This window comes from Mugil cephalus, chromosome 20, assembly GCF_022458985.1.
Source record: "Mugil cephalus isolate CIBA_MC_2020 chromosome 20, CIBA_Mcephalus_1.1, whole genome shotgun sequence".
Classification (NCBI taxonomy): Eukaryota; Metazoa; Chordata; class Actinopteri; order Mugiliformes; family Mugilidae; genus Mugil; species Mugil cephalus.
Window position 1 is genome coordinate 3516070 of NC_061789.1, and position 11163 is coordinate 3527232.

The window sequence follows — 11163 nt, forward strand, 5'->3', positions numbered from 1 at the left end:
TACCCAAGTATAGTATTAGTTGGGAGGAAAAAAGATGGAGGAGATGTAAGTTGTAGAAAACCACCCTAGCTCTGAAGCACGGTGGTGGCAGCATCATGTTGTGGAGGAGTTTTTACTGCAGGAGCAAGTGGTGAACTTCAGAAAATGGGAAGGAGTTAAAAGCTAAAGGTCTCAAATGCATCTAATAAATGGACAATGAGCCCAAACATAAACAAAAAAGTTGAAGAGGTATAGTAGTGGGGTTCACAAAACCCTGACCTCAATCCAATAGAAAGAGAGTGGTGAATAAATATATAAACCTGACAAAGTTCAAGTATTTCTAGGATAAAAAGAAGCTTGTGGAAGGCTACAAAAACATTTGACCCAAGTTAAACAATTTAAAGTGAAGAAATAAATAAAAGCTGAGATAAATCTTTCTGCTTCCTGTTCTTAGAATAAACCTGATCCTAAACGACCTGAGATGAGGAATATTTTCTAGGATTAAATACATTAAATACAATCATTTTTCATGTATAAATATATATGTTAATGCAAATTAGTATTGTTGCTAAAGTCTGGCACATTTACATCTCGTTGTCTGAATTCATTAATGTGCACTATCAAATAAATAATAGACAAATACACATACACACGTCTTTATTTTCCACTTCAATAATAAGAATAATAAGAAAACCCTTAAAAAACACAAACCAAGGAAACATCAGGGCAGAAAACACGTTTATTAAATCCCCTCCGACCGGTCGAGCTTTAAACACAATCTTTTCAGACAGTTTATCACCAAATGACCTTAAATGTGAATTCAATAAACATTTACTATAAAACAATACAACAGCAAAGGCAGGTGTGTAATAGAAAACAAGGTCCAGGTATTTATTCTGAGAAGGTGTTTTTCTTCTTCTTCTTCTTCTTCTTCTCCAGAAAACAAATGAGTCCATGATGTCAGTGCCGTCTTGTGGTTCCGTATCGATGAAGGATTTCAGTTCATAAGAGCAAACTCCACTTCAAACACGCCACGTTTTCAAGTCCAGAGGAAGGTGTGTAGTTGTAGTTGTTGTTGTTATTATTATTGTAGTTGTTGTTGGTTGTTTCAGACCTCAGCTCTCAGACCTGATTCTCTGCAGAGACGACAGGAGGAGGTTTCTGGCGCTGCCACACGACTCCATGGATTTGTTGGTCCTGAGAATCACGACACATCAGTTTAAACTTCATATTATAGACGCTCGGTTTGTGTCGACACATCCCAAAACATACAAAGGCTGTGAATGGAAAATTACACTAATCCCACATAACAAGTCAAATAAATTCATGACTAGAAGTTCATGATGTGTGTGACTGTATTAAACTGTCTCGGTTTGAACCGTCGACTGACTCCTTTTAGTGGAAAAATTATTTAAGTTGGAGGAAGTTGTTTTCCACCTTTTAGAACGATCTCTTATGTACGTTTATTTATTTATTTAAGGTCAGAACCAAGTAGTGACAAAAACCTCTTCTGTGTAAACGGTGGCTGGTGACAAAGCTACTGAAAATCAAAGAAGAAGAAGAAGAAGAAGGAGTGAGTGTGGCTACAACTAATTAATAACATGATGTAAAATAAACAACATCCTTCAGATGATACATCTGTAAACAGGTCAGTGATGCTGAAGGCTTGAATATAATAATAATAATAATAATAATAATAATAATAACGTGTATAACATGGATCCACCTCCATCACTACACCGAGTGCAAAGACATTTTGACTGTGGTGCTTTCACAGCTGAGCGTGGGACGAGTTTTGTACCTGGAGGCTCCTGATTGGCTCATTCTGCCACGTCCTTACCGGGACATGAAGGCCTCCAGAACGGCCACGCTCTCTTTGGGGAAGTAGTCCTGGCGAACGATGTGCTCCAGCGCCTGCAGGTGGCCGGGAACCACCACGACGGGGCGGATCTTGTCCTCACTCTGAGAGAGAGGACGGACGGACGGGACGAAATATTAATATTATATATAACTTTTATGAATCTGTTTTTATGTTTATAAACACAAGCAGACGTCTAAAAGTATCGGCATCGGTATCGGTATATGAGACCTGGTATCGGTATATCGTGATAGTGAGAGGTGAATAAAGACAAACACCTTGATGAGGCCGAGCAGCACCAACAACGACGACACGAAGCTGTAGCTCTGGAAGGAAGGAGCGGAGAAAGCTTTCCTCATTAGAGCATCTGCAGGAATAAAAAAAAACATAAAACATCTGGTTACGAGATGAATGTGTCGGAATAAAAGTGACAAAAACAAAACAAAAATAACTTATTGTTCATCCGTGTTAGCGTTCATCGGTTAGCATTCACCTGTTAGCATCGGTGTTAGCATGCAGCTGTTTGCATTCATCTGATTTGTATGCTAGCATTCGTCTATCAGCATTCATCAGTTAGCATTCACCTGTTAGCATCTGTGTTAGCATTCATCGGTTAGCATGCAGCTGTTAGCATTCATCTGATTTGTATGCTAGCATTCGTCGGTTAGCATTCATCTGTTAGCATCCGTGTTAGCATGCAGCTATTAGCATTCATCTGTTAGCATCTGTGTTAGCATGCAGCTGTTTGCATTCATCTGATTTGTATGCTAGCATTCGTCTATCAGCATTCATCAGTTAGCATTCACCTGTTAGCATCCATGTTAGCATTCATCGGTTAGCATGCAGCTGTTAGCATTCATCTGATTTGTATGCTAGCATTCGTCGGTTAGCATTCATCTGTTAGCATCCGTGTTAGCATGCAGCTGTTTGCATTCATCTGATTTGTATGCTAGCATTCGTCTATCAGCATTCATCAGTTAGCATTCACCTGTTAGCATCTGTGTTAGCATTCACCTGTTAGCATCTGTGTTAGCATTCATCGGTTAGCATTCACCTGTTAGCATCCATGTTAGCATTCATCGGTTGGCATGCAGCTGTTAGCATTCATCTGATTTGTATGCTAGCATTCGTCGGTTAGCATTCATCTATTAGCATCCGTGTTAGCATGCAGCTGTTAGCAATCATCTGATTTGTATGCTGGCATTCGTCTATTAGCATCCACCTGTTAGCATCCGTGTTAGCATTCATTGGTTAGCATTCACCTGTTAGCATCTGTGTTAGCATGCAGCTGTTAGCATTCATCTGATTTGTATGTTAGCATTCGTCTGTTAGCATTCATCTGTTAGCATCCGTGTTAGTTGAGAATCACTGAGCGGATCCTTTGCTTCAAACTTCCTGTAGTGACCTAGCGACAGCTACCAGGAGTGAACTCTCACCGACACAGTCCAGCACGGCCTCCTTAACGTCGCTGTTCTCCTCCTTGTACACAGACGAGATCTTGAGGAACGCTTCGGCCGCTTTAGTCGCATCTGAAACGTCGACCTGGACACAGGAAGGAGAACGAGTCAGCAACGAGTCTTTAACCCTTCAGTCATTAAAATACTCGGAAATTCTGAATGTCAACCCCAATAAAAATTAAATAAAAAAATTTAAATAAATAAATATTAAACAATCAACAAAAATATAAATAAAATAAAATAAAATAGAAATTAAATAAACAATAAAATAAATATTAAACAATCAACAAAAATATAAATAAAATAAAATAGAAATTAAATAAACAATAAAATAAATATTAAATAATCAATACAAAAAATGTAAAATAAATGAATTAAAATAAGAGAATACAAAAAAAATGTCATGAAATTAAATGGATTTACCAATAACCAAACAACCATGTCTAAAAAAAAAACGCTTGTAAAAAAAAAAATCAATGAATTTACTAAATATTACAATTACAATTAGAAATTGCAGTTTGCATACGTGGGGCAGAAAAATAACAAGAATAAAGAGTGGACTATATAAAAGATGAATAATAAGATAAAAAATATATATAAGATATGAAAAAGGGAAAAACTACCGCTCTTAAGTGGTAAACTAATATAAACATGTGTTTAGAGCGTTAGAACATTAGGACACTTCTCCTTCTATTCTTCATGGTTCCTGCAGAGCTGGACCTCGTAGACCACATTAGACCCTGATCAGACCCGACAACGTTTCCTTCATCTTTTCCGAATGAAAACCACATGACGATAAACCTCACTGAGATTTAAAACGTGACTAAACATAAAGCGTGAGCGGATCTAACGCTGGTTTTATCTCCGTCTGGTACCTGCTGCTCGATCATCAGCGCCCTCTTGGCCCCGAGTTTGAGGAGTTTGTCGGGCGACGGGAAGCTGAGGAAGGAGGAGACGTCTGGAGGCCGTGGGGCTGATGTCGGAGTGGAGAACTGTGAGGAGAAAGGAGGCGAAGACTTTTAGATCCTGGGCCTGTTTAGAACCACACTATTATTTTATTTATTGATTTATTCGACCTTGTCACCACTGGTTTCCTCTTCCTCCTCCTCCTCCTCCTCCTCGTCGTCTTCTTCTTCTTCCTCCTCCTCCTCCTCCTCCTCCTCCTCCTCTTCTTCCACGTCTTCGTCATCGTCATCGTCATCATTTTCGTCCTCATCGTCGTCCTCCTCCGGTTCGCCCTCGTCATCGCTGAGGAGAAACGTTTAAGAAACGTTTAAGTCTCAGCTCATTTAAAAGCCTCTGATGATGCAGAAGGAGAAGATACGATGATGTTACCTGAGGGATCCTAGACGCTCGGCCATGTTCATCTCCTCCATGACGTCCTTCAAAGCTTTGCAGCCGTCCTCCCCCAAATAGTTACCTGAAAACCAACGGGGTCATTTTGAATCAGGTTAATTCTGACTGAAGTTTTAAACCCAGCCTGACTCTGTAGTTTGAGGTTTTTTGTACCGTTGAGGTCCAGCTTCTCTAACTGGTCTTTGTCCTTCACAGCGTGAGCCACAGCCAGAGCAGCTTCTTCCGTTATCTCCCCGAAGGACAAGTTCAGTTCCTGTGAAACGCGACAGAATATTTAACAGAGACGACGGAGGTCGAGAGCACTGGTTCTCAGCTGGTCCAGGTTTAAGAGCTTTAATGACTTAAAGCCACAAACACAAAATCAAAGAAAACTGAAAAACAAATGTAATATTGAACCACAACAACCAGAAAGTGACGATGTTAGTGTGAGAATTATTCACTTTTATGCTCAATTAGCTGCATTTTAACCTCCTCAGACCTGAGCTTTAGTGCGGTTTGCATTTTTATTTCTCTTTATTTGAGATTATTAGGACCTGAAAACTATAAAAAACTAAGCATCATCTTTAGACAGGAAGTAGTCCTCATATGTGGACACAGGGATTATTTCACTCAATATTATAATAAAGTCGTCAATATATAACAAAAGATAAAACTCAAAGTTCATGTTCATGTCTCGAGTACCTGCTAATTAGCGTTCATTATTACACAGGATGAGATGTTATAAACACATTTGGGCGCTAGCAGCTAGCAACCAACAAGAAGACACCAGCTAACTAGCCTAGCCAACAGCAGCAAGTATGAAGGCGAAGCGAACTTACAGCTTTCTCATGTTAAACTAGAAAAGTTAATAAGCATAAATAAAGAAGTTCAGGGTTTGAACCTCGTCCACTTTTATTATCTGATCAGCTGCAGAACGAATCTGCTGAAATGATGCCAACATGGTTTTACACCAACTAGTGTCTAGTTAAGAGGCTAAAAGTTTAAGTGATGCAGAATAATCGGCCGCAAACCTGAAACTTAACGTCCCCATATGAGGACACTGGGTCTGAGGAGGTTGATTCAAGCTAGAGATAGAGCGATATGGATTTTTCAGGGCCGATACCGTGTTTTTTTTTAACATCAGCCCTGGCCAAAGCGCTGCTGATTTTCCTGAGCCGATATTTGGAGCTGATGCTGCTTTTTCTTCCTTCGTTTACGTGATAAAAATGACACAACGGTAACAAAAAACTTCTCAATTTAACCAAAAGAAACATAAAAATGTATTGAACTCAAAGAATATCAAAAGGAAAAGGAAATTAAATGTGTTTTTCACGCCAACAATGTTAATAAAATGATCAAATGCATTTAACGACACTCATAATCTCTTTTATATCACTCGAGGAAAATCTTCTTGGCTGGTAATTAAAAAAAAGTTCATTTAGAAACTGCTTATGAAAACAAAATAAAGACGTAAAAAGAGGGTGAATCCAAGTATTTTCCAGGACTCTATTAACGGGGGGAGGGGAAATGTATGGGCTGCACAGCTCTGCAGTGTATCGGCGAACGCACCTGTGTATCGGCACATGCTGATACCAGTAAAAAAAAACTTAAATATCAGCCCGATGTGTCGATCTCTAATTCTCGTTCAACTAGTCCAACTATTGAGATGTGAAATTTCCCAGTTTGGGATTAATTAAACATCTATCGTTCTAACTATCCATCCATCCATCTGATAAGAAGCATCAAGAAGACAGAAATATGCAGCTTTACTGCCACCTACTGTTGAGGAGTGTGAACTGTTGACACTGTTCATTTCATGGTGTGCGTCCCAGGTTTTGGGTCTGGTCCAGAGGTTTGTCGGGACTCACCTTGAGGATCGGGAGTCCCTCGGACACCGTCTCCGCCAGAGCTTTAGCTCCGGCCGGTCGCACCAGACAGTCTCCGAAGTTTATGACCTGGACGCTCCGCAGGTGTTTCAGGGCCTGTGAGGACGAGACGTGGTCATGATGTCCACGTGGTGCAGGAAAGAAAGAAGACAGAAGAGAAAGATGAGTTTACATCAAGACTTGGATAGTGACCATGATAAAAAGACCAAGAGGTTAAAAATGTTAAAGGAATGGAAACAACAATAGTAACAACAGTTACAGAGGAAATAGTTTAATATTACTTTTTGTTTACAACCTTTTACCTGTTTCAACATGCACTTGCCTCAATTGTATTTTTAACCTTTTTACACAAAATATGAAATATAAGGAAAATCAGAGACTCAGGCTTCATTTAAAAGCAACTAAAATGTATCGTCAACTATTGACATCTCTGGGCTCCACTAATGTGAAGACTGGACTAAATATGATTTAAGACCAACGACGATGAAATTTTCTCGTATATTTAGGAGTCGGCGGACGCTGACGTGTACCTGAGCCATGGCGATGGCCCCCTTCTCGGTGAAGGTGTTGTCGTTGAGGTTGAGGATGCGGAGCCCGGCGTTCTGCTGCATGGCCGAGGCCAGCGCCGTCACGCCCGCGTGGTTGATGCCGTTCTGGGGCATGTGCACCTCCTCCAGGCTGCCGATCAACTGAGGACACAAACCGTACGTAGGAACGACTGATTCGGCTTGGAAACAGTTTTCATTTAAAACTAATTTGCATCGTCTCCCTACGACTACATAAAGATATTAAACTCAGCCTAGTGATATTTATAAATATACTTTATTATCACCATTTTGCATTCAATATTAAGCTACTCAGATAATACACACAGGTTTATTTTAAATATGTGCAACAGTCGAGTGGCCGTGCTGGAAAATAGTGTGGGGAAAGAATGTATAAAAAATGTCTAATCAACCAACAATTATGAATAATCGGGATGGACACGAGGACAATGTATTCAGTGTGAAGTTGCAGCCGTGTTGAAGTGGCAAACAAACATGTGGCCATGAAATGAGCTGTGATTTCTTATTTTTTTAACTATTCGTTGCATTTCTGTAAATAACGTGTTTATAGTATATATATACTGTTATATAGCATGAATGTTGTTGTGTACCTGTGCACTGCTGCTGCAACTGTGACATTTCCCAGTCTGGAAATGAATAAAGCATCTATCTGTCCATCTATTTCCATTATTCCCGCGACATCTCTTGTATCTGACCTGACAACGCTGTGAACTGTGGGTAATACAGTAAATCTGATGCTGGTTTCAGCCATTTTCAGTCGTCACATCTCATAAATCCGATCAACGTTCAGGTCTGATGGTTCTGTCAGTGCAGCAAAATATCTCCATCTATCTAGAAATCGTTATTTTAAAATCCAGGAAGGACGTCTCGGCTCAGAATGACCGGACCGTCCACGTTCTCGTCTAAATGAGTCGTGTACCTGGAAGGCTTGAGCGAGCGCAGTGGCTCCCTCGTTTTCCAGCCGGTTTCTCCCTGCGACGAACACCTTCAGGCTGAAGGGGGCGCCCTCTGCGCTGGAGTTTTTGTGACACTGGGTCAAAGACGCAGCCAAGATCTGAGGAGTCGATAAAGCGAGATTCACCACGTAGGATCTATAAACCAGTGGACTGGTGCTGAAAGTAACTCCCGACCGGACTCACCTTCCCTCCACCGATGCCCATCCCACAGTTGTTGAGCCGTAGCTCCTCGAGCGTGAAACAAGCCGGGCTCTGGAGCAACTTCTCGATGCCCTTCACCCCGTCTGGGCCGAACGCGTTGTCGCTGAGGTCTAGAACAGTCAGTCTGGCTCCCGCCAGCATCAGGGCGTCACCCAGCGAATTCTACAACAGAGACGCACAAAGAGACGACCTCAGCTACAAACGCTCGTTTCATTAACGTGGGATTCATCAACCAGATTTAGAAACGTATTCAGGCCATTTCTGCACTAAGCTAACAACAATAAACTTACAACAATGTTACGATAATCTTCTCGTGTTGCACTTTACTGCTGCTCCTTTGCAGATTTAAACTGTTTTTATGTCGTTTCTGAATGTGTTTTTAGATTTTTATAGACGATACGGCCGTGATGTCACAGCTAGCTGAAGTCACCATGGTTACGACCCCATGAGTGGTAAAAAGTTGAACAGTAGAACATGGAGATTAGCAGCGTTAGCTTGAATCGTAGACTTTAATAGTGTCTAAGTTGTAAAATTAATTTTAAAAAAGCCAAAGAGCTGTTGTGTGATTGACTGAACCAACAGATTTGAAGCAGTCACAGATATTTTTTTATATTTTTACAGAAAACAGAAGTATCGCTGCATTATGAAGAAACAACTGGAACCCGGGCACAGAAACCTGGAGCTGTGGTTCTCATTTAGTGTCAGGTCATATTAATTTATGCTGTATTTTTTCATGAAGTCAAACCTTAAGTTACTTCTTAAGTTCCGTCCTAAAAAAACTAAACTACTAGTGCATTAGACGGAGAGAATTACCAGGGCGGGGGGGATCTCAGAGCGGAGACGACCTGTGAACATGTCGCTCCAGTGACAGCGCTGAAAATAAGAAAATAAAAGTCAGTGAAAGGCAAGAAACCGTCTAGTGGATGCTTCACCTGCACCGGTGAAAATGAAAATGTCCGAACCTTGAACTCGCTCTTGGTCTCCAGGGCTTTGGCGATGGCCCGCGCCGCGTCCACGCCCACAGTGTTTCCCTCCAGCCTCAGCGCCCGCAGACCCTCAAAGTCCTGGATCTCCTTCACCATCTCCTCCACTAGCGGAGCGAAGTCACACACACAGAGAGTTAACGGGTTAAGAGGGTCAATCTGTCCCTCCGAGAGGGTCGAGACAGTGGACGTTCGTGGCACGGCCGACGCCTCACCTGATTGGGCATCGTCCAGCTTTCGTCCCTGGCCTTTGTAGCTCAGCTCTCCATCCTCCACCCCGGTCTTGGCCAGAGAGTCGGCCAGCTGTGCAACAATGTCTGCCGCCATTGTGGCACCTGAGGGACAAAAACACATCATTAATTGAGATTCAGAAAGCACCAAAACAAAGACTAGATAGACAGACAGATAGATAGATAGATAGATAGATAGATAGATAGATAGATAGATAGATAGATAGAGTAGGTTCATCTCACAGAACAGAATACTAACACACACAATAACAAAACCTTGTTTTATTTCTAGAAAAACTTCACAAACAAAAACACTTGAAGCGCTGTTTTGACTTAAGAGAAATCCACCCTAAAACTGAATTTACACATCTACCTACTGGGCTAAAAATCGCAGAGCATCTGTGCACATACATGTTAAAATAACTTAAACAAAAGGCTTGCTCCGTTGTGTTCCGCCAATGCAAACAAACAGCCGATAGTTTGTTTTCATAATCCAAACACGTTAATCCCTCTCGATTGTTGTTTTAGGGTGGATTTCCACTCGTAAACCAACCGGCAGCTACCATTAGCCGCCTGCTGCTAACGCCATGCTAACGCAAACCGAAACAAGTTCGCTGGCAACTGTTGTTTTTGTAACAAAGCGCGTGATTGATAATTTAACAATAAAAATAACCTGGTGTTTCTGAGTAAATACGTTCAACCGTTGCTACTGAGATGATAAAATGGGAAAACGTGGTTAGCTGGTGGAGTCGTTAGCGTGGTTTTAACACCACCTTTAAAGTCTAACTAAACGGCTGCAAACCCGGTTAAATAATGACATATGTTCTAATTATTTTAACAATGTGTTGCCTCAGAGAAGGAGGAATTAGGATCATTTTTTACCACTACACTGCTGTGTAGATTGAATCCAGTCCAGTGACACACTCCCGCTCGTCCCTGTCGTTCAAAACAGCACTGACCGACTTTACGGCTGCAGCGCTGGGAGACGTGGGTCTTGTAGTTCCTTGTAGTTCCATGATACTACAACGTCGTCTTTTCATTTTCACGTTTATTTATTTATTCTGTTATTTGTTTTAAGTTTTATATTTCCACTTTCTTCCTTTCATTTTATTTATCCTAATCTATTTATTATTTAGTTATTTGTCTTTATATTTCCACATTCCTTTGTTTGTCTTGGTATTTAATTTATTATTTATTTGTTGATTCATTTATATTTCCAAAGTCATTCATTCTTGTTAGTCTTCTATTTATTAACTGGTTTCATTTTATTTTTCGAGATTTGTTTATTTTATTATTGTATTCATTTTCCACATGTATTCATTTATTTTTTTCCTCTTCATATCCACATTTCTTTATCTGTATTAGTATTTCCTCATTACTTTATATGTTTATATTTTTCCACATTTATTGCTTTATTATTTATTTGTGTGTTTATTTTTCCATATGTATTTACTTTTTCACACATTTATTATTATTTGTTTCTCTTTATTTTTCCACTAGTATTTTTGACTATTTCATTTATTTCTCTTCATATTATCCCATTTTTTAATTTCTTTCTTTCTTTTTTTTACACATTTATTGCTTTATTATTTATTTATTTCTCTTTCCATTTTAACATTTATTTATTGATTTATTTGTGTGTTTACTTTTCCACATGTATTTACTTTTTTACACATTTATTATTATTTGTTTCTCTTTATTTTTCCACTAGT

The 11163-nt window shown here is 40.1% G+C and overlaps 1 protein-coding gene across 2 annotated transcripts; it reads right to left on the bottom strand.

The window, feature by feature from the left end:
* Window positions 1–619: 619 nt before the first annotated feature.
* rangap1a (RAN GTPase activating protein 1a) lies at window positions 620–10430 on the bottom strand. Of its 2 annotated transcripts, none has more exons than XM_047572736.1 (16): window positions 10334–10430; window positions 9437–9556; window positions 9201–9328; window positions 9052–9111; window positions 8221–8400; window positions 8001–8135; window positions 7046–7204; window positions 6498–6611; window positions 4804–4903; window positions 4630–4714; window positions 4371–4542; window positions 4170–4286; window positions 3274–3379; window positions 2116–2204; window positions 1820–1941; window positions 620–1176 (listed from the first exon to the last, which is right to left on the bottom strand). In XM_047572736.1, the coding sequence occupies exons 2-16, from the start codon at window positions 9546–9548 to the stop codon at window positions 1095–1097; spliced, it is 1761 nt and encodes a 586-aa protein (XP_047428692.1). In that variant the 5' UTR covers window positions 9549–9556; window positions 10334–10430; the 3' UTR covers window positions 620–1094. The 2 variants fall into 2 exon arrangements, with proteins under 2 accessions (XP_047428692.1, XP_047428693.1); XM_047572737.1 differs by having other exon boundaries at window positions 1781–1941.
* Between the last annotated feature and the right edge of the window lie 733 nt (window positions 10431–11163).

Coding starts and splice junctions, on each gene's coding strand:
- rangap1a (XM_047572736.1), bottom strand. CDS start 9,548: ATGGCGGCAGACATTGTTGCACAGCTGGCCGACTCTCTGGCCAAGACC. Junction 8,136..8,220: donor TGGGCATCGGTGGAGGGAAG/GTGAGTCCGGTC, acceptor TCGACTCCTCAG/ATCTTGGCTGCGTCTTTGAC. Junction 1,177..1,819: donor CTGGAGGCCTTCATGTCCCG/GTAAGGACGTGG, acceptor CGTGATTCTCAG/GACCAACAAATCCATGGAGT.